Below are 23,044 nucleotides of genomic sequence, written 5' to 3'. Positions count from 1 at the left end.
ACTAACAATAATAAAAATAAAGTTGGAATAACTACGAAATTTTAGATGCATCCAACTTCAGAACAAGGTAAAGGGGTCAATTCTCCACAAACATATAACATTCCTAAACATGTATGCACCTACCAACAGAACATCAAAATACACAAAGCAAAATCTGATAGAATCACAAGGATAAATAGACAAATCCACTATGACTGTTGGAGACTCCAACACTCTTCTGACCCAGCATATTAGTGAGGACATAGTTGAACTGAGAAGCACCACTGATCAACTTGATTTAATTGACATTCATAGAATATTTCATCCAACAATAGTTCAATGCATATTCTTCTCAAGTTTTCCTGAGACTCAGCAAGACAGACCACATTTTGGCCCATAAAACACAGCTTAACAAATTTTTTAAAATAGAAATCAGACAGAGTATGTTCCCAGACCACAACAAAGTTAAAAATAAAATGCAGAAAAGTAGCTGGAAAATCCCAAATGACTTTGAGATGGAATAACACACTTTTAAATAACACATGGGTTAAAGAAAAAGACTCCAGAAAAGTTAAAGCCAACTAAATGAAAATTAAAATACAACAAATTAAAGGACATCCCGTAAAAGACCTGATTAGTATTCTTCAAAACTGCCAAGGTCATTGAAAACAAGAAATGTCTGAAAAACCACCACATCCAAGAGGAGCTAAATATAATGTGGGATCCTAGGACATTGGTTAACAACAGAGAAAATCTGAGTAAAGTACAGATTTTAGGTAACAATACTGTATCAACATGGGTTTGTTAGTAGTAATAAATGGACCACATTAATGTATATGGTTAAAAATAAAGGAATTGGGATGTGGGATATATGGGTCCTCTTTGTATCTGTGATTTTCCTGTAAAACTAAAACTGCCCTAAGATTTTAAAAGTTTATTTAATAAAAATGTACAATCAGAATCTGAGTTACACAGTGAATAAAGTGCTTTGAGGGAAATTTATAGCTATTAGTGTATATATTACAAAAGAAAAAACATCTAAATTCAGCAAGGTACTTTCAACCTTAGGAAACTGGAGAGAGCAGAGTAATTAAAACTCAAACAGGAAAAAAATAATAAAAATTAGAGCAGATCAATTAAGTCAAAGAGTAGAAATCAGCAGAGAAAAATCAATGAAACCAAAAATAGATTCTTTTAAAAAAATCAATAAAATTGAAAACCCTTAGCTAGTCTAACCAAGAAAATAAAGGAGAGGACATCAATTATTAATATCAGAAACAAAAGAGGATCCATCATCCCTGATCTCATGGATGTTAAAAAGAAAATAAAAGAATCCTACGAACAAGTTTATGCCCACAAATTTGATAACTTAAATTCAATAGACCAATTAATTCCTCGACAGACACAAACTACCAAAACATCCATAAGGAGAAATAGATCATCTGAATGGTTTATATATATTGAGAAAATTGAATAAATAGTTAATTCATGTTACAAAAAAAAAAAAAAAAAGCAGGAAACAAAAAACACAGCACCAGTCCAATTGTTTCACTGGTAAATTCTGTCAAACAAAAAAAAAAACAAACAAACAAACAAACAAAAAAAAACAAAAAAAAAATTCTGTCAAACATTTAAGAAAGAAATTATACTGGGGACCCTGGGTGGCTCAGAGGTTGAGTGTCTGCCTTCGGCTCAGGGCGTGATCCTGGGGTCCTGGGATCGAGTCCCGCGTTGGGCTCCCTGTATGGAGTCTGCTTCTCCCTCTGCCTGTGTCTCTGTCTCTCTCTCTCTGTGTCTCTCATGAATAAATAAAATCTTTAAAAAAATTTGCCAATTCTTCACATCCCTACCAGAAATTAGAAGCAGAGGAAATATTTCCAACCCATTCCATGAGGTCCACGTGACCTTGATATCAACACCAGCCAGACAGTATGAGAAAGGAAAGCTACAGACCAGTGTCTCCCACGAGTGTAGACGCGACCCTCCCCTGAACCTGGTCAATGCAACAGCACATCGCGCTCCAACCTTCAGCCTCCATTTCCCCGCCTCCCCGGCTGATGGAGCAGGGGACAGCCCACCTGGCATGGTGTTGCTGCCATCTGGCAGATGGGGCCTCCAGCAGACCCCAGGGCCCTTGTTGGAGCAGCTGCCTGGGACACGGGGAGCACATCTGCCCTCAAACAGCGGTCTCCGTCGCTGGCGTAGCTGAGCGTGGGCCTGGCTCTGGTGGTCACCCCAGGTGTCAGCTGTGGCTTCAGCACCCCAGCCGGGACGGGCTCCCCAGGAATGCCCGGGGCCCCAGCAGGACCTAGACGGGGCCTTCTGTGATCTGCTCTGCTCAGGCAGCATCAGCGGAGCCACCAAGTCTGGTCCCCATCATCCCTGCGCACCTGCTGGTACCTGTTCCCAGTCCCCAGCCCTGGACGTGCAGCCGGCAGCTTTGAGAGCCTCCACACCGTTTGCACGCTCCTGAGGACAAAGCATCTCCAGCTTACACGACACCCACTGGGAGGGATCGTCCTGGGCACCCGGTGTCGCCCCCACATTCCCCTCCTGGAGCTCCCCACCCCACGGCCCGGCGTTGGTGCTCCCTCTGCAGACACCGCACTTAGGGCTGATCTTGCTTGTGCACTTATTTACTAGCTTGTTGTCTGTGGTTAGACGCACACACCCACACACGCACCACAGCACATATGGTGCACACAGCACACCACGCACGTGAACATAAGCTCCTGCTTGCAGGGGGCTTTGCTCATCTTGCACACTCGTGTTGACTCCACGCCCAGCTCAGCACCTGGACAAAGAAGGAATGAATGATGAGTGAGTGAATGAATGAGGAGGGAGGCACCCCTGTCTGCAGGGAGGGGTGTAGGGTTTGCAGCCAGCTGGACCTGGGTCCAAATCCTGGCTCCATAATTTAGCAGCTGCATTGACAGGGACAAGGCTGCCATCGGAGATTTGTGTGCGGAGCAGGGGGAGAGACACCTGCCACTCCTGTGACCCCGCGGGTGCAGATGCCATCAAGGCAAACCAGCCGCTCGGTCCGACCGTCATCACGTGATGGAGGAAGTCCCCTGGTCTGTCCTAACCTGAAATGCCACCAAGAAATAAAGTGTTCCCCGCCACCTTGCTGACCACTGAGAGCGTTTGGAAAGACCCGGAATACCCAGCCATGGGGGGACGGGGCACCCAGGTCATAAACACGTTCACAAAGAGTTGAGCCCAAAGACACACTTCATGTGCGGCCGCCCTTCTGTTGTGGGAAAGCGCTGGGCCAGGCAGTGACCAAGGCTCCGTCTGCGCAGTAGGGACCCCGGGCTCCTGTTCCTGCTCAGCCCGACTCCAGGGTGCTGGATCGCTGGGCAGCTCTCCCCCAGTAGGACTCCACGTGGTGAGGGTTCCACAGCTGCTGGAGGGAGCAGGGGACACGGTCTGTGGGGCACTCAGAATAGGGCCTGGCCCGCGGCCCCATCAGCTCTTCCAGTTTAGAGTTTGGAGACAAAGGAAAGGTCCAGAAGGAAACAGAAAAAAAAAAGGGGGGGAAGAAGAAAAAAGAAAAGAAAGAAGAAAGAAAGAAAGAAAGAAAGAAAGAAAGAAAGAAAGAAAGAAAGAAACAAAAAAAGAAACCTGGAAAAAAAAAGAAAAAGGTAGTAATAGCTTTTGCTTGAGTGACTGGATTAGGATTATTTTCTTTTCACTCTTCTCTGTTTTCTATAGTGTGCATGTAATGCTTTTGGAGGGAAAAATACCACTTAAATGGAAGTGAAGTGCCCCGGAGCTGGTGGCCGGCCGGGCGGGCGGGTGGGCAGGCAGGGGGTGCAGGCGCCTGCTGAGAACGCCGCCGAGCATCCTTCCTCTTGAGACAAATCCACTTGGAACCACTTCATCCCCGCGTAGAGCGGATTGCAGCTGAGACCAGCCGGAGGACGCGCCAGTTCCTGCAACACCTTTCTGGAACACGCCGCCCGCCCGGCGCTGCTCGGCAGCCTGGGGAAGACAGGCAAGCGGCTGGCTCGCTGGCTCAGGCTCTGAATCTCTTTGTTAGTTGAAGCCAAAAAAGATTGTCTTCCCCAGACATTGTTCTAATCAAGCTCCTGGAGGTTTGGGGGGGGGGTGCTCTCCAGGTGCAGAGCCTGGGACTCCCTCATGGGGGTCACCCAAGTCCACCCGGCGTGTCCCTCCCGCGGCTCCACAGATGCACAGACGGGACCCCAACAGCCTCTCCAGTCGGAGAGCCAGGGCCCCGGGAGGGCAGAGGCGTCCTCTGGCCGCGAGCTGCTGGCCGGCCCGGGGGGCCTGTGCCCAAGGGGCTGCTGGGCAAGTGTTTTCAGTGCCCTATGCCTTCGGATGCAATTTTCTGACACTGAGTCACGAAAGATTCGGCGCCCTTCGTAGGTGCCAGCCTCGGAGAAAGACACCGTGGACTATTTTTAAATGTGCAAGACAGGGCCCTTCCTTTGAGGAGCTGGTGGTGGTCATCCACGGATGTGCGTGAGAAGCGAGGCACCGCCCCGTATCACGAAGGCCCCTCCATGGGCCAGCCTGAGGCTACCCCGGCCTGACCCCTCCGCTCAGCCCAGGAGCACTCGCTGGGTGCTTGTCTGCACCGGCTTTGGGCACAAAGCAGGCCACGAGTGTCCCCAGCCCCGCTGGCTAAGCATTTGGCACCCGTGCGAAGCCACAGAGCTAGTGAGTACGGAGACCCGAGGCGGGGAGGGCTGCCCGCCAGCAAGGAAGGGGTCGGAGCACCGTAGGACTTAGCTCGATGTCACAGAGGGGACAGTTGTAGTGGGCTGGACACGGTGCAGATGGGAGGTGAGTGGGCACAGCCCCAGCTGCCTCACGTCCTCCACGCCCTGCCCGACCCCGTCAGGATAGGCCTGATGTCCAGAGCCCTCAGGAGCCCACGCGCCACCCCCTGTCCCCCCGGAATCCAGGAAGGGACTTCTGGAGGCTGAAGCCCCTGAAGTGTCCCAGCATGGACTCACCCGGGGAAGCCAGCGGGGCTCCTGCCGTCACCGCTGCACCCAGCACCTGCGGCCTCAGAGCGGGGCGCATGCACTGCTGCCCAGGACTCGCTGAGCTGGGGAGCACAGGTCCACAGAGGGGACGGAGCACCATCGGGGCTTGCACACAGGGTGTCAGCGAAGTCACAAGCGGTCAGAGACACACGTGGATGGCATGATACGATTGGCGCTGACGTAGGGGACCTGGGGAGTGGCGGTGGCATGCCCTTGTACGTCAGCACGATGGGAGGGCTGAAGACCACCCCCGCTCAGGCTGCGGGGCCGGGCCAGGCCGGTGAGGGCGCAGGGCCAGCGTCCCTGGTTCTAACTATTTGCGTTTATTTTCACAAACAGGGACCCGAACTGCAAGACTAGCGACGGCGACCCCGTGTTAAAGCCACACAGTGTTGCCCGGCAGCTTATCGGCCATGGTGACTGGACATTTCCTACACCCCAGGCCAGAAGGTTCTGCAGGCTGCTCCTCGGGCTCCAGCAGACCCAGGGCAGGGCGCAGGTGCTGCGTGTGCCCCGGGCGTGCACTGCACGGATAGCGGGTGAGCCGGCAGTCTGTGACGCAGGGGCTGGACGGTGAGGGGCTCACGTGGCAGACGGGGACGCAGAGACGTCGGGGACCGCGGTTCCTCCTCACGAAGCACAGTTCCTCGGCAGGAAGGTGCTGGCTCTTGGCCCGAGGCTCTCGTGTGCATGACTCCGCGGCAGAGCAGGGGCGGGCGGGGGTTCGAGAAAGCAGAGGCCGGGACGCGAGCTCCCGGGGCCCCCTGGCCCGACCTGCGGACGTGGGACACGGGAGTGGGACGTCGTGGCACAGCCACCCGGCCGCAGGCGTGGCAGAGGGACAAGTGCCTGGGAGGCAGACGGGGACAGCGCTGAAGCCCTCCTGACTCCGACGGGAGACAACGGTGCTGCGTCCCCATGAGCGCACCTCCCTGGTCCGCACCGGGTCCGGCCAGCTTCGGGCTCCCGCCCCACATGCCCCACACGCAGGCCCCCGGCTCCGCCCCGAGGAGGGCCCCGCGCATGCAGCCCTCACGGTCGCCCTGGAGGAGACCCTGCCCCCGCCCGGCCGAGCAGACACGGGGGGCGGCCGCAGGCCCGGGAGGAGGGACAGGTGTCCGAGTCCAGAAAGCACCTGCGGGCAGATCTGGGCGAGCACCGCCCAGGGCCTCGGAGTCCTGGCGCCCTCCTGAGTGGCCGGTCCCGATGCTGTGTCGTGGGTCAGGAGGTGGCGCCGGGGCCAGCGCAGGTGCGGCAAAGGGCGAGCGGCAAGGGCGTGAGCCCCGGGGGGTCCTTCCCTAGGAACCTGCCGACCACCTACCTCGGGGCCACACAGAATCGGGGCCAGCGCCCCACAGCTGCTGCCAGGAGCCCAGCGTGAGGCACTTGCCTGGAACCCTCCCCGGTCACCCGGCCGAGCCCACGGAGAGGCCAGCTCCCTCCCTGACACCTCGTCTGCATCCTCCTCGAGCACCCGCGATGGCATTCAGAGCCTACAGCCACCCCCGTTCCTCTCCGTGTCTCCCTGTGTCCTCCCCGTATCTCTCTGTCTCTCTGTGTCCCCCCCGTGTCTCTCAGTGTCTCCCTGTGTCTCTCTGTGTCTCTCTGTGTCCTCCCCATGGCCTCCCGGTGTCCTCCCTGTGTCTCCCCGTGTCTCCCCGTGTCCTCCCCGTATCTCTCAGTGTCCCCCTGTGTCTCTCTGTGTCTCCCCGTGTCTCCCTGTGTCTCTCAGTGTCTCCCTGTGTCTCTCTGTCTCTCCGTGTCCTCCCCATGTCCTCCCCATGTCTCCCCGTGTCTCCCTGTGTCTCCCCGTATCTCTTAGTGTCTCCTCGTGTCTCTCTGTGTCTCTCCATGTCCTCCCCATGTCTCCCTGTGTGTCTCTGTGTTTGCCTGTGTCCTCCCCGTGTCTCCCCATATCTCTCAGTGTCTCCCCGTGCCCAGCAGGGCCGCCGGATGGAGGCGAGTGGGGACAGGTCACAGACACAGGCCACGGCCAGGCCGCAGCCTAAAGGGAGTCGGAGCCGCACACCCCTCACCAGAGCAGCACACGGTCTCTGCCCCCCAGTTCTGAGAGCTTCCCGGTCCCCGTGGAAACAGAGGGACCCCCAGACGCATGTTCATAGAGCGACACCCTCCTCCCGGGGTGTCCGCGTTAAACGGACGATCATTCCCGAGAAACTGAGAGACCGTCCTGCTGGTGGATTTCTGCAGCCACGGCGCAGGCAGCCCTTTTGTGGATACATGGTTAGGAACTGTTTTTCCATAAATTAGCATAAGAGAAAAACCCATAAAATTTGTCAGGAGGCTTCAGAATTGTGCTATTTTCACAGAGTACACATTGGGGCGTGCGGGGAGCCATATGGCATCTCAGGGCTGGGAAGGCGGGCGGCCCACAGACCCTGCCCTCAGCCCCGCGGCGCCTCCCGCAGAGGGACTGGCAGTCATCGCTCACCATGCGGTCCAGCATCGCTGGGGTCCCACCTGCTCCTCCCAGCTGTAGGGAACATTAGATAATGGAACAGACACCACAGCGCGAGTGTAAACTAGGTGCCAGGTGCCGGGCGAGGTCCCCACGCGTGTCCCCGGTGCAGGCAGCAGGTGCATCATGACCTCTTGGGCTGGACAAGCCCAGTGGGGGCAGCAGCTGGGAGTGTCCCTGACAGTCAGGGGACAGACACCAATGGGATCAGTGCCAGTGGTGACCTGCGCCCCCGACCTCCCCCGACCGCTTCTCTCTGCAGCCATGAAGGGTAGGCACGTGCCCATCTGGGGCTGGTAAGCCACGCACAGAGGAGTGGGACCCGGTGCTCGCGGGACACCTGCTCCATCCCGGACGGCCAGCTTGACTCCCAGGCAGACCTCTGAGGTTGGGAACATCATTCCCACGTTCCGCACAATTGAGTGCTAAAGCTCAGAGAGGTTAGGTCACCTGCCCAGGGTCACATGGCTCGTGGGTGGCAGAGTGGATCCACAGCCACTGCGTCCCAGCAGGCCGGCTGGGTTGCACGGTCCACTCGATTCCTCGCTGGCCTGCAGGCTGCGGCCTCCTACGAGGGCAGGCTTCTCCAGGGTCCCCGGCTCATGGAACAGACTCTCAGCAGAGGGATGAAGGACGACAGAGGGAAGGCCACTCGCCGTGTTGTGCTGGGTTCCCAAGGACTGTGCCAGACAACAGGGGCTCCAGTGACCCCACCCTCAGTCCAGGATGAAGGTTGGAGGGGATAGGAGGAGGGGAGAGTAGAGGGGAGGGCAGCAGGGGTGGGGAGGAGGGAGAGGAGGGAGAGGAGGGAGAGGGAAGAGGGGAGGAGGGGAGGGAGGAGGGGAGGGAGGAGGGAGGGAAGAGTAGGGGAGAAAGTTGGAAGGAGGGGGAAGAGAAGGAGGAAGAAAGGCAGAGGGGGGAGGACGGGGAAAGGAGGAGGGTGAAGGGAGGAGGGAGGGTGCAAGGAGGAGGGAGGGAGGGGGCAAGGGGGAAGGGGTAGGAGGAGGGAGGTGACAGAGAGAGGAGGAAAGACAGAGAGGAGGAGGGAGGAGAAGGAAGGAGAGAGGGGAGGAGGGGAGAGGAGGGAAGGAGGGGAGGAGGGAGGGAGGGGAGGAGGAAGAGAGAGGAGGAGGGAAGGGGTGCTTCCAGAGGACCCATTCCCATACACGTAGCTTCCCGGGCCCCTTCTGGAGCGTGATCTCCAGCCCCGCAGCTGACGGCGCACAGGGTCCCCGAGCCCCCGGAGCCCCTGAGCCCCCCAAGCCCCCCTAGCACAAAGGCTCTGCCCCCCCACCCCGCAACCTCGCTCCTCACCTGTGCACGTCCAGGGGCTCGCGGCCATCGGGCCCACCCCACCCGGCCGCCGCGGCCGCCCCTCCATCCAGGCCTGGGCCCCTCGGCCCACGGGAGGGAGTGCGCCGCCGGCGAGCACAGGAGCTGGCGGGTGTCGGCCCGGCCGGCCTCCGCCCGCCCCTGGGTGTCTGCTGGAGGAATGAGCAATCCCGGATGAGAACTTGACAGTGGAATTTGAAATGATGTTTCCTCACAAATGAATTCTAAAATAAACACTGGAGCCAGCGTACATTTCCTGCGCCCCGCTTCTCCGCAGCCCAGATTCACTGACGGTCTTGTCGGTTATAAATTGCAGCCTGCATTCCTCATATCAAAATGCACAGCTAGTGATATTTAACTCTAAAGAAATATATCCTCCGGCAATGAATACAGTCAGAAATTACTCACTGAATTTAACCAAGGGGAGAACGATGCCGTCGAGATGTACTGCATAAATTCAGAAATGTGGGACAATGGCCGTCATTTATTAACATTTTATCTCCTCCTGGGAATGTTTGACCTTGCTTCAGCAGTTTTATTGGGAGCAAAAGCTCTGGAAGCTCCCATGTCCCCTTTTCGGAAAGCAACCTGTGCCGTTCAAAGTAGTGGAAACCACCCAAGTTGTCTTGTTCATTCCTGATGTTTTCGTTAACCTGGAAGTGGTGGGGGGGAGCAAAGCCCTCTCCCCTAAAAAAAAAAAAAAAAAAAAAAAAAAAAAAAAGCTGCCTTTGGATGCACCGTGTGGAAATTCAGGTCCTTTAAACATGCTTCAGTTCATAAAGGGAAATGAAAGCAATTTAATTGTGATAGGCAGGGTTTGTGGCAAGAGCCGGGCCCCCCCGAGGATGGCCGGTTGGAGGCAGAGAGTGGGGGGCCGTGCACCAGGCGGGCACGGCCAGATTGAAGCTGGTCGTTCCTGCCAGGGCCGCACGCGAACACGGGTGCTGCGAGGCGCCAAGGGCAGGGCACCAGGCTCTCAGACACGTGGAGGGACGGCGGTGGCTCCTGGCCTCTGCTGCCAGCTGTCTAGGGCAGAGGCAATGTAGGTGGGCAGCCGGTGGCCAGGAGGTAAGCATCACATTTCAGGGGGTGTGCAAGGTGCCAAGATGGGGACCACTGCAGTGCCCCGGGCACTCAGTCCATCCTTCGCCCACCCCCTGCTTCACACACACACCTGCCCGGAGGTCCTCTCAGCCCACCTCCTCCCTAGTGTGCACAAGTGCACAGGGCATGGGGAGGCAGCCCAAGGGGGTTGGGGACCTGATGGGGACCACAGGGCCCTTCATCCCCATAATTTGCTGAGGTGAAGATGGGGGACACACTCGGCCACTGTAGACTTTCACCCCACATCCCAACATCCTGAACATGGCGGACGAGAGTTCATCAGGCAGGTGCCAAGTGCCCAGCAGGTCCCGCGATGGCTTGAGGTGCTGCACCCACCACCCAGACCCCCTGCCCCAGACACACTGCAGGGAGGGGCAAATGCAGCTCCTCTGTTTCTACATAGAGTGACCACACAGGTTTTGCAAATGTAATATTCGCTTATGGTAAAGAACTAGAGCTACTCCAAACGTATGAAGAAGAAAGCACACGGGGCACCTGGGTGGCTCAGTGGTTGAGCGTCTGCCTTCGACTCAGGTCATGATCCCGGGGTCCTGGGATCAAGTCCCACATCGAGCTCCCTGCAGGGAGCCTGCTTCTCCCTCGGCCTGTGTCTCTGCCTCTCTGTGTGTCTCTCATGAATAAATAAATGAAATCTTAAAAAAAAGAAGAAGAAGAAAGCAACCAATCACTGCAAACCCTTTCACCCAGAAACACCAGGCGGGGATAAAAACTCCAGATGGCTCTTGATAGAGAGACAGGAGATGCAGAGATGGAGACGAGCAGACAGGCAGCTATGGGATGGAAATAACCATACCTCCCAAGATGAGGGTCCTGATGGCATCGGCAGCAAGATCGTGATTTTCCTTTACTTCCCTTAAAAGGATAAGAGAGAAGAGAAGAGGGATTGAAGAAACCGCTGAACTTAGCTGTTCCTTGACCACCGGCATTATTATCCTGTTACCTCCAAGAAGAAGGAAAACAAGCACATTGAAACCTTAGGTGGACCTTGTTCCTTTTCCCTCTGCACATTTTCGTTTGCACATTTTCACTTCATGCTGTACCCATGGCCCCTCACAGGGGGCCACCCTGTCCTCACCTCCAGCTCCCCTGACGTTTCTTCAACCCTGCCTTTCATTCTTGCAGAGGTCGATGTTGTTCCAAGACAATAGTTCATGCAGTAGTTTTTGTTTCGTGATAATTTTTAAAGGGCTGTGGGTCCACTTCCTGTCCCTGGACCTCCCCCCACTTCCTGCCCACTCCCACCCCCACCCTGCCACCCCCGTCTCCAGAACCATGTTATTCAACTGGACTCTCTAGCAGGTGTTTTATCCATGTCTCCTTCCAGGGCTCCTGTGTTGGGGAGGTCATGGAGGGATTGGACACAGGGAGACAATTTAGCTGGGTATAATAGTTCCGCTCGATGCATCTTCCCCCGGGGATGACTGATTCATGTCTGTGGGCCCCTCCCCTGGGCTCTCAGGGAGGCTATCCTTGAATGTTAATGGCTCAGCAAAACTTCAGTGCACGGGCTCCCCTTCTGCCCCGAGTCCACGTTGTACATCTGCTTCGTTAAACAAAAATATGTGAAAAGGAGCATTCTGAATGCAAGATAAAGAAGGAACCAATGTCCTTGGTTCCCATGAGATTAAAGTCATGCAATCCTGCATATCCTACAAACTTAAAGGCCTGCAACCTTCTAATAATCTGTAACTTTTTATGTAAAAACTGTGCATGACCTTCACCAGACGCCCCCTTCCCAGAGCACAGTCTTCTTCACGAAGACTCTGTATCCAGACAGCCATCCTGACTTGGGCTGGAATAAAATGCTTCCCTTGTTTCAGGAATTCTGAAAGCTCTGTTCATTTTGTGTCCAAATAACTTACATCCGTTCTCCTGGGTTGGTAGACCCTGAGTTGAATTGGGTGTCTTCATTTTCCTTCTTTTGATCTGCCCAAATTATGTATTTTTTTTTTGATTATATATATTTTTTTCAAGAAGCCGTCCTTGGTCACCTGTTCCCTGTGTTCATTCGTGCTTGAGCACAGCTGACTCTCATATTTCTATTTCAAAGAAAAACATAAATATAAAATTCTGTATGTAAATGATAACACGCTCAGGTCACAGTGAGTCCCCTGGAGATGCCACAGGCACGCAGATCCCAGTGTCTGACTCCCTGAAGGCAAAGACCTGGGTTCTGCGCTTCACCCACCGTGCTGGGGCCTGGTACTTGTGTCTGGTAGGTGACAGCGCTGTTCCGTTCCTGCCGGCACATCCAGAGAATTATCTTGTCATGTCTCTAAAGCCCAATAACCTAATCGAGATTCATCTCGAGCTGTTTCTGTGTCAGATTTTCGGATAACGCTGTCCACTCACTCAGCCCTGGGGGGCTTCATCTCCCTGGCGTTCCATGCCAGTGCCCGGTGCGCTTGCCTCAGCCTCTGTTCCAGGGCCCCCGGTTCATCAGATGTCCTCCGTGGCTAGCACCGATGGCCTCATTATCCTGCCTGCATCTTCCCCACGTGCTGCTCTGATGATCTGGAGCTCTGCCTTATGCCGGTAATTCCAGGGAAGCCAGCCTCGCCCGTCCTTGTCACTTCTGATTTATCTCCTGGGTCTCTGTGAGTGTTGTGTTCCTCGCCATGCCCTCGGCCTTCCCTCCTGGATGCAGCTTCCCTGTTTGCTCTCATTGTTCTTAGGAATCTTTTCCCAAATGATCACGAAATGCACCCCGTGCTTAGGACGCCCGGATGGCTCAGCTGTTGAGCATCTGCCTTGGGCTCAAGTCGTGATCCCAGGATCCCGGGATCAAGTCCCACATCGGGCTTCCAGCAGGGAGTCTGCTTCTCCCTCTGCCTGTGTCTCTCCCTCTCTCTGTGTCTCCATGAATAAGTAAATAAAGTCTTAAAAAATAAAATAAAATAATTCTGCCCATGCTAAGGTTCTCTATGGAGCGGAGCTGCAGAACTGTCCCTGGCTGCAGATCTAGCTCCCCTGCAGGGTCTCCACATGCTCTTCCTTGCTGCTCCCGCTCTTGCTCAGGAGGGGAGGGACACCTGTCCACCGCCCTTTACACCTTAAGAGCAAGTGCCTTCCCTTGAGCTCCACCTGAGGCCTGCGGCTGCCGGGCCCACTCCATCAGAGCTGGGCTGTGGTTTTGTAAGACCTGGTGGTCCTCTGGGATGGTCTGCTCTTAATGGTGCTTCTCACCAGGCACTGTGTCCCATCCAGGCCTGGGGATGCCCTCAGGCTAAGGTCACTCTGTCCATCCAGACAATCAAGGTCCCAATGTTCGCTTCCCAACAACAGCTTATAAACAAAACATTAAGGTAAAAAGAGCCACTCGGATGACCCATTAGAGAGCCCCTCCCTGCCACGGCCACACCGTGAGGACTCCTTCCAGCCTCCTCTCTCGGGCCTCCTCACCCCATGGACTTTGCTCCACAGACCATCACACCACACAACACCCTACATCTGAATTTGGTCAGTTATGGTCTCCTCGATCCCAGCTGCAACCTGCAGGCAGTAGCTTTTGTCTCCATGGGCTGCTCTGTGCCCGTCCCCGGGGGCTGCAGCTATCTGAGCCACAGGTGGGATATCTCAGCTGGGACCCATAGAAAGTCCTTCCCAAAGGGGCTCCTAGTGGCTGTGCATCCACAGCCACCCCACCACTGGTTGCCTGCTGAGATGCTGTGCAGGTGTCTCCCCAAGGCCCAGGCTGTGGATGGAATCACTGCAAGGAGGCTGGCACCGTCACTACCTGCAGGTCCCCTCAGGAGCCCTGACCCCAGGCTGCTACCCTGTCCAGGTGTGTCTCAGCTGACCGGGAAACTGTCCCTTGAAACCAGCAGGCATCAAGGCAGCACATGAGCCCCTGCAGACCCGGAGGCTGGCCTCTGGTGTCTCCCGAGGGTCTGATCTGGCCCTTGGCATGCTGTCTTGCAGGCTTTGCACCCTGGTCCTCCGAGACTTCCCCAGACCCCCTTTACTGAGAGATCTAAAAGCAGTGGACTTAGCACTCGGGTCATTCATCTAACCAGCCACTCAGAGCCTGAACCCACACTTCTGACGTGTGGGAGGAACATTCCAGGCGATGAAGCAACAATCTTGCAGGCTTGGGGCCTTGTGATAGCCCGAGGTCCTGTCCTCCCGGGGAGGGAACAGGTGTCCCACATCACTAGGCCACCTTCCCTGGGGAGGGGGTGTGCGGTCTGCTCTGCCTGGAGACGGTGACCAGTCCCCCTCCCCTTGCCCCACACCTACCAAGGTTAGGATTGTCTTGGGTAAGATGGTGTAATGGGCTGATTTCTTCATCATCCCTGAGGCAGCTCATAAGTTCTGCAGAAGATGCAACAGCTTTGAAATTGGAGCAGAGCAACAGGGGAAGGGGGGGACATGAAGGCACAGAGATCTCTGTGGACACGCTGAGGATGCAAACTGGCACCTCCTGATTTAATAAAACATGAACATATAGGGCCAGGATCCAGGGCAGGGCATGGTGACCCTTCATCCCCTGGGTCAGTGGGGACAAAGGAGCCCAGCCTCGGTCTCCACGCCACCCTGCCCCCAGCAGTCCAGTCCAGCCCTCTCGTCCCCACACCCCCAGAAGACCCTGGCAGATGGGCCATGCGCCTGAGTGCTATGGCCACACAGGGAACCCAGATTGTCCCCTCCAGGGGCAGCACCCGAGACGCAGATGCTGGATTTGAACGACAGGTTGTGGGGCTGGGGGCGGGCTGACAAGCCAGCCTGGGATGCGCCCCCGCCGCCCGGGCTCAGGGTGTCCACCTGAAGCCTGTGCTCTGTTCCTGGGTGTCTGGACAGAATGCACCTGCCCAGGGGCTGTGCCCATGGCACAGGGGGAGGACGCCCAGCTCTGGGTGCGGGTTGTGGGTAGGGGTCCCCTCAGTGGGTGGTGGGAAGAGGCCTGAGCTGGCCAGTCACATCGTCTTCCTTGTGAAAAAGGGTCAGGAAGGTGAGCCACAGGGTGACCCTGAAGCATGCCTGCTGCTGCCCCCAACAATTATCCAGAAAATAAAAACTCAATGGAAGTGTTTCCAGCAGATGGGCCATGCTGACGCACCAAGCAGCAAAGTGCTCATCCTGGAAGCTTTGTGGCCCCCTCTCTGCCCGGGCCCCATGGGCTCCAGAAGGTCAGTATATGCGGTGTGGGGGGGTGTGGTTACATCAGAGAGGCACCCGGGACAAATGACCCGCTGCTCCTGCCCAACCTCCCACCACCCACCTGCCTCCCACGCGGCACCCCTGTCGGCCCCCTAACCACGGCCACTCCTCCCCCTGGACTATGGTCAAGCGGCTCCACCCAGGACACCCCCTCTCAACATCCACGGCCCTTATCCTGCCCCCATGAGAGGGAAGGAGCCCCTCAGAAGCTGGGTCTGAGCGCTGGCTCTACTGCTCATCACCCACAGTCTGGGGCAGGACACAGCCTTCCTGGGCCTTGGGGACCCGGTCTCTGGGGCTCAGAGGAAATCCCCGAGGTCCTTGCCCACTTCGTGGAACATGGTACACGCCCTCTGTGAGCTCCTCCCAGGTCCCCCCATGTGCATCCTCCCTGAAACGCCTCACCCTCCGCATCCCCACATGCCCCCACGTCGGATCACGCACACGGCGGAAGCTGGGTATTTTCACGGGATTATTAGACAAACGCACACGGTGATTTGTATGCAGTTGTGAGTAGAGACCCTGCAAAGTCCTCTGCTTATGCACAGTTCGTGGCTCTTGGTCCCGCAGCCATGTGTGGGCTCCATGACGTGTTCAACAGATGGGTGAGCAGATGAGCATGAAGGAATGAAGGAACGAGTGAATGAGCTGCTTTCTTCTGCAGATAAAACAAGAGAAAATGAGTGTGTCCAGCAACCGGGCACAGCTGCCGGGAGGGAGGAAGGAAAGAAGAAAGGAGAAAGTAAGGAAAGAGGGGGAGAAGGGGGAGATGCCCTCTCTGGCTCCCGCCGTCCTGGGTGGAAAAGAACAAGCGGCAAAGGCCGACAAGCCTCCCCGAGCAGGTGCAGCACGACGGGGCGTCCCAGGTCCCCAGGGCCCCAGAGGCAGAGAGGAGAGGCCGCTGCACCCGCAGAGCAGCCAGGGTGTCCTTGCCGCGCCCCGCCCGCGAACCCCCTCCATCTGCAGCCTGCTGCCCGGTAATGGCCCGTGAAGCCAACTAAACAACGCGACGTGAAGCTAATGACAAAATCTGGAGGAAAATCCACCTTCCTGGTCTCCATCGAGGCGGGCGCCGTACGTGGGAGCAGATGGGAGGATGAAGCGCTTGTGGATTCTAACCACCATCTGGCCGCAAGCGACGGCCCATCTGACAGCAGGTCAGCATTGTTTCCCCAGCGTCATTAGAGGTCTGTTATTTATGTCCACGCGCCACCTCTGGGCCACACTCGGGACCTCCGGAGAGCCCACGGCGCTCTCTCCGGGCTCCGAGAATTCACCAGCGTCCTCTGTCCTGGCGGCGGTGTCCTGAGGTCCCTCTGGCCACCCTCGCCCTCTGCCAGGGGACAGATGAGTGGCGCTCTCCCTCTCCTGGGCTCCGCGGCCTTGGCTCGTGCGCGGAAGGCACTTGCTCACCGAAGGTTCTTTGTCGCCCGCCGCGCTGAGCTCCCAGAACCTCCGGAAGATTCCAGTCCTCATGTTACTCTTGACGGTGTTTCGGCCCGATTAATCCCCGTCTTCTTTACTTTCAAATTTTCTCAGAACGTTTTTTAATCTAGTCTGCACTCTCCGGGCCCGGGGCTCAGACCGCGCCTGGGCGATGCCACACATCGTGTCCTGGCTTCTGCTAAGCAGGTGCGCAGAGGCAGGGGGCTGCAGACTTGGGAGCGCGTGTCACTGGGGACAAGGCACTTGTGTGATTGATTCCCGTCTGCTGGAAGCCATGAACGCCGAGCTCGCAGGGGAGGGAAAGGGAACCCGTTCTCCTTAAGAAACCATTTAAGTATAAAAGCTGCGCTTAGTTCCCCAATCACCTCTGAGAACACACTTTCAGGCGGTGGGGATTTCACAGAAAGAATCTCTCTCTCTCTGCGCTCAGCCGTTGAGCGTCTGCCTTTGACCCAGGGCGTGACCCCGGGTCCTGAGATCGAGTCCCACGTCGGGCTCCCCGCAGGGAGCCTGCTTCTCCCTCTGCCTGTGTCTCTGCCTCTGTCTCTGTGTCTCTCATGAATAAATAAATACAATCTTTTAAAAAAAATTCTCTCTCTCAGTCATGTGATTTTAAGAATGGATGTGGCGTGTGTGTGGCGTGTGGCTCAGGGTGGTGTCTGTGGCACATGTGGGGCTCCCGGCCTGAGCCGCGTCAAGCAGAAGGGAAGCATCCCTTGGTGGGGATGGCTCCACACAGACCCAGCTCTGCTCGATCCAGAGGCTGGAGGAAGTAGCGGGGGCAGGGACCCCGGCTAAGCGTGGGGCCAGGGCCCGGGTGCATGGGGAGAGTATTGCCTTGTTGTGCGTGTGGTAAAATATAAAAAGTTACATTTGACCACTTTACATGAGCCGCTCAGGGGCATTGGGAACACTCACCCCGCTGTGTGACCATCATCACCACCATCTGTGGCCAGGACTTCTTCATCCTTCAGATCTGAGACCCTGTCCCCGTTAGACGCCTGCCCCACCCCCAGCGTGGGGTCCCCATCCACTCTGTCTCCACGGGCCTCACTTCACTGCTCTGTGTGCTTCGTGCAAATGGCACCGCACGGTGTTTGGGTTCTTTTTTATTTTCTTTTCTTTTTTTTTTTTTTGGTGTTTGGGTTCTTCACTTGGCACCTGTCCTTCAGCTCCACGCATGGTGTGGCCTGGGTCAGAGTCCCCTCCTCGCTAAGGCTGAGGCAGCCCCCATTACCCAGATGGACCTCATTTTGTCTGTCCTTTCATCCGTGGATGGACACTTGGGTTCCTTCTCCCTCCTGGCTACTGTGAATAGTTCTGCTGCAAACGTGGGTGTGCAAATGTCTCGCAGTCCCTGATGTTCAGAGTGAATCCGCAGGAGTGCAAAGCCTGGATCTCAGGTGACCCTGCGAGGAGCTACCATCCCATTTGCCACCACCACCACTGCCGCCACACCAGCTATAGTTGCACGGGCTGTAGTTGCACCGACTATAGTTGTACCAGCTGTTGAATGAGCTGTAGTTGCACCAGCTGTAGTTGCATGAGCTGTACTTGTGCCAGCTGTAGTTGTACCGACTGTAGTTGCACCGGCTGTAGTTGCACCGACTGTAGTTGCGCCAGCTGTTGCATGAGCTGTACTTCTGCCAGCTGTAGTTGCACTAGCTATGCTATACCAGCTGTAGTTGCACCAGCAATGCACAAGCGTTCCCAGTTCCCATCTCCCCAGTATGTGTTATTCTGTGACTCAGTTGAGCAACTCCCAGGAGCCGAGTGGGAATCCAGCACAAGCCACACCAGGAGGTGCAAAGCCACCAGAGCAGCACGTCACAGGGGCGTTGGGAAGAGCACGGAGAGGGGCCCCCAGACCAAATGGGCATGCTGCCAGCTGTGGACGCAGCACCGGGTGTTAGGGAGAGCCCTGCACCTTCTCAAGTCCACACCCTGCGGGTCTGCTCTGAGTCCTGCTCTGCAACAGGGGACACCCTCTGCCCTGTTCACTCCTCACTCCACAGATCTCTGGGCTTGTGTGGAGACCAGGCCCATCCCAACTCCAGAACTCGCTCCCCTTTGCTGGGTCCCCACCACTGCCCTGGAGCCTGGCTGCAGAAAGTGCGCTTCCTGAGCTCACATGCCCAGGGTCACCCCAACTCTGCCAGCAGAGTGGATTCAGCAGCCCTGCTGGCTGGCCACAGCTTGCCCCCCAGGACCGCTAAGGGGAGGCTCAGCGTGGGTCACCTGTGGGGGTCTCCAAAGGGTCTGCTCGCTTGGAGCAGATGTGATGCCCAGCAGGCTGACCGGGTTTGTCCTATTTTCTGGTACATTCATCCCCTGTGCCCACAGCCAGCAGCTTCTGGTGTCCTGTGGGTTGTAGTTCATGGAGTAATTGGCAGGAGCAAACAGGGCCAGAGAATGGGACCACCGGAGGCCAGAGACCACTCCAGCCTCCATGAACCCCACATCCTACCCCCTCTGCCAGCCCCGTGGAGCCCGTATCCTGGCAGCTTCCGTATTGCCCTGGCGCTACATGGCAGGGCAGCCAGCTTCCCCTGCAAACCTGTGGGGGCACGCAGCAGGCACGCCGCCCTTGGAAGGGAAGCGAGGCAGGTGGCCTGGGCAGCAAGGTGGCGGGAGGCAGGCTGCCAGTAGACCAGGTCCCGGGAGGGCCCTCGTCCCTCCTCCCTCATGAGAACCAAGGGAGGCCAGGGTCGAGCCAGCACGTGGCGCCCCAGGCAGGCATCGTCCTGCAGAACCGGGTACCGGGAAGGGAGGGGCCCAGGGCTGGAGGCCGACCTACTCTCTGCCAGGAGCCTGGATCCGGCTCTAATCAGAGCTTATTGATGATCCAAGTGGGCTTCTACCAGCAGCCAATTGGGCAGGACAAGGAGAATCCGTGCCCAGCCTGTGGCAGCGGGACAGAATGAGACAGCTGCCACCTGCCGCCGCTCACCTGAGCGCTGCCCCGGGAGGGGGAGCAGCCAGCCCCTCGGGGCAGCCCTGGAGCGTGGAGGTCCATGGGAGCGGCCTGTCGCGTCAGGCCTTGATGGCCGTGCTGAGGGGTGTTCCCAGGGGAGCAGGAGTGGGTGCCGGGGAGCAGTGGGTGGAGGAATGTGGGTGGCTCTGGCGGGAGCAGGGCCTCAAACCATGTGCGGCCCATGACCCAGGCTCTCCCTGCGGCGAGGGCACCCAGCGCCCAGTGCATGGATGGCGAGCGGGGGGTGCACAGGCCCCCCACCCTGCCCAGCCCACCAGGTGAGAGGGCCCCCGACACAGAAGACGGCACCCGCAGGTCAGCAGGGGCTCCCGCCGGGGAAGCCTACTTGCTCCCCTGCCATGGTTCCAGGGCATCCTGGTGGATCAAAGTTCCAACAGGCTGGTGCCTGGGGCACAAGACTAGGAGCGAGGCAGGGGGATGGGGCCCGGGCTGGTGAGGGCGTGACGGTTAACTCTATGTGTCAACCCGGAGGGGCCGTGGCGCCCGGATGTTTGGTCAAATCTTATTCTGGATGTTTCTATGACATGTTTCTTTTGGATGGGATTAACATTGAAATTGGGGGCTTGGGACGCCTGGATGGCTCAGCAGTTGAGCCTGAGCAGCTCAGGGCATGACCCTGGGGTCCTGGGATCGAGTCCCACATCGGGCTCCCTGAGTGGAGCCTGCTTCTCCCTCTGCCTGGGTCTCTGCTCCTCTTTTTGTGTCTCTCATGAATAAATAAATAAAATCTTTTTTTAAATTTTTATTTATTTATGATAGTCACAGAGAGAGAGAGAGAGGCAGAGACACAGGCAGAGGGAGAAGCAGGCTCCATGCACCGGGAGCCCGACGTGGGATTCGATCCCGAGTCTCCAGGATCGCACCCTGGGCCAAAGGCAGGTGCTAAATCGCTGCGCCACCCAGGGATCCCAATAAAATCTTTAAAAAAGAAATCGAGGGACTTCCAGGCAGCAAACCAGCCACCCAGGTGTGGGTGGGCTGCCTCTCACCAGCTGAGGGCCCCAAGAGAAAGAGCACCGGCCTCCCCAAGCGAGGAGGAACTCAGCCAGCGGACGGCCCTCAGACCCAACAGCAGCCTGTGCTTCCCGGGCGCCCCTGCCCCTGTGCCCGCGCCCCTGCAGACTTCAGACCCGTGGCCTCCAGAATCTCGGGAGGCGATTGTGTATGTGTGCGTGTATGTGTGGTTCGGTGTGAGTGTTGTGGGGCGTGCGTATGCATAGGTGTGTAGTGCAGTGAGGGCGCGTGCACCAGTGTGCGTCTAGTGCAGCATGTGTGTAGTGCAGTATGCACGTGTGTGTATAGCGTGCTGTCTGTGTGTAGTACGGTGAGCGTATATGCATGGGGCTGTGCAAATAGTGTGGTGTGTGTGCACGGGCGTGTGTGTAGCACAGTGAGTGCGTGTGCACAGGTGTGGAGTGCGCAGGCTGCGTGGTCGCCCAGGTCTGCAGGGCTTCCCTTGGGGGTGGCGGGCGGTGGCCATGACCCCGTGGCTACAGACGCAGGACACGGGCATACCGAGTGGTCAGTCCCCAGCACCGGGGGCAAAGTTAGGGGGAGGGCAGCAGGTCATATGGGTGGGAACCGCCCCCCTCCGGCCCCCCTCCTCCCTTTCTCCCCCCCCAGCTCACGCTCTGCTCCTCTGGGGTCACCTGACGCTAGGCCTGGGCCCTGCGCTCCTGCTTCCACCCAGTCTCGGCTCCTCCGCGGCGACTGCCCTGCACCCCCAGTGATCGCGTGGCAGAGCTCAGGGACATGACAGCTGTGCCCTCTGCGTGTCAGACAACCGTGTTTGTGAATCAGCCTCAAGAGATCACTTCAGAGGGCGAGCGGGAAAAGAGATTTCTTTCCTCGCTCTGGTCGAGCTGAGCACCTTCCTGCCTCCATCCTGCGGCCGGGCTGCACCCCCGACGGCGCCCGTGTCCCAGGAGAGGGACTTGGTGAGGGAGCGCTGGGCGAGAGGACAGAGGGAAGCCCAAGGGCAGAAGGCAGAGCACGCGGAACATGCTGGAAGCCGGGGCCCTCTGCTTCCCTCCCCACGGAGCACGTGAGCCTGGCTCCTGGCCGGACGGTCATGGCTTCTGCCTGGAGCCCCTCTGGAGGGACCTGGCGACGACCCGAGCCACGCGCCTGTCCAGGCAGGTGTCCTGCAGCGGGGACCCCAGCTTCCGGGGCTCTGCAGCCCCCTCCCGCCCTGCCCTGCCCGCAGCTGGAGAGCTGGGGATCCCTCCGTCCCAGGAGGGCACATGTGCTCGGGTGAGTGAGGCCGGGTGTCAGGCCCCCTACGCTTCACCGCACCTGCTTTCCTTCCTTTGCTCACCCTGTGCTCACGCTTTCCCCACTGAACAGTCCCTGGATGACCTGGGGTCACGTGGGGCTCCTTCTTCTTTAAAAAATTGTGATAAGGGGGATCCCTGGGCTGTTCAGCGGTTTGGCGCCTGCCTTTGGCCCAGGGTGCGATCCTGGAGACCCGGGATCGAGTCCCACGTCGGGCTCCGGGTGCATGGAGCCTGCTTCTCCCTCTGCCTGTGTCTCTGCCTCTCTCTCTCTCTGTGACTATCATAAATAAATAATTTTTTTTAAAAAAATTGTGATAAGGGCACTTGGGAGGCTCAGCGGGTGAAGCGTCTGCCTTGGGCTCAGGCCGTGATCTCCGGGTCCTGGGATCGAGTCCCTCATCGGGGCCCCCGCTCAGCAGGGAGTCTGCTTCTCCCTCTATCCCTCCCCCCTGCTCCTGCTCGCTCTCTCCCTCCCGCTCTCTCACGCTCTCTCATGCTCTCTGTTTCTCATGCTCTCTTTCTCAAACAAAGAAAACCTTTTTTAAAAATTGTGATAAAACAACACATATAAAACTCCCCATCTTAACCGTTTCTAGGCATCCAGCTCAGTAACACTTAGTGCAGTCACCCTGCTGTGCACCCGCCACCCCCATCCATACCCAGGACTTTTTCATGTCCTCACATGGAACCTGTCCCAGTGAAGCACTCGCCCCCACCCCTCCGCCACCACCGTCTCCGTGGACCTGGCTCCGCCGAGACCCCAGATACGTGCACTCACCAGGTCCTCGTCCTTCTGTGGCTGGCTTACTCCAGGGAGCACAGCGTCCTCTGGGCCCGTCCGCGCTGCAGCAGGTGTCACAGGTCGCCCTCTTGGTGAGGCTGAAGCCATCATACCCCCTTGTGTGAATGGAGCACATTTTGCTTATCCGGTCGCCCATTGATGGGCACTCGGGCTGTTTCCACCTTGGGCTGTCGTGAATCATGTTGCTATGAATGTGGGCGTAGGAATATCTGATGCGTCCCTGCTTTCAGCTCCGTCAGGGATTCACCAGGCGTGAGGGTGGCTCGGCTCCGTCTTTTGGCCCAGTCGCCATGCCCGCCCCGCCCCGCAGCCCCGGGGAGGCTCCTCTGGCCCCAGGTCAGCACGGATGCCTCACCCGGGAGCCCGTGCACGGCCTCTGAGCTTGTCTCCATCTCGCCGGCCTGTGAGCATCCACTGCTCTGCTCGAGC

At 57.3% G+C, this 23,044-nt stretch overlaps 1 protein-coding gene across 9 annotated transcripts in view; it reads right to left on the bottom strand.

The window, feature by feature from the left end:
- The window catches only part of LOC144323513 (uncharacterized), a 35,408-nt gene extending 12,586 nt beyond the window's left edge, over window positions 1–22,822 (bottom strand). Inside the window, exons 1-6 of one of the 9 annotated variants that reach the window (XM_077914073.1) lie at window positions 22,592–22,822; window positions 10,730–10,788; window positions 8,794–9,498; window positions 5,587–8,159; window positions 4,968–5,189; window positions 2,698–3,966 (exon numbers count right to left, since the gene is read on the bottom strand). In XM_077914073.1, coding sequence (XP_077770199.1) covers window positions 5,130–5,189; window positions 5,587–6,486 — 960 coding nt within the window. In that variant the 5' untranslated portion in view covers window positions 6,487–8,159; window positions 8,794–9,498; window positions 10,730–10,788; window positions 22,592–22,822 and the 3' untranslated portion in view covers window positions 2,698–3,966; window positions 4,968–5,129. Of the gene's footprint in view, window positions 1–2,057; window positions 3,967–4,967; window positions 8,160–8,793; window positions 9,499–10,729; window positions 10,789–22,591 lie in introns of all 9 variants that reach the window. The other 8 variants (XM_077914070.1, XM_077914066.1, XM_077914065.1 and 5 more) reach the window with 8 other exon arrangements.
- Window positions 22,823–23,044: the final 222 nt, after the last annotated feature.

This window comes from Canis aureus, chromosome 11 (assembly GCF_053574225.1).
Source record: "Canis aureus isolate CA01 chromosome 11, VMU_Caureus_v.1.0, whole genome shotgun sequence".
Lineage (NCBI taxonomy): Eukaryota > Metazoa > Chordata > Mammalia > Carnivora > Canidae > Canis > Canis aureus.
Note: the sequence above shows the minus strand (reverse complement) of the source record. Positions and strands in the feature narration are given on the sequence as shown.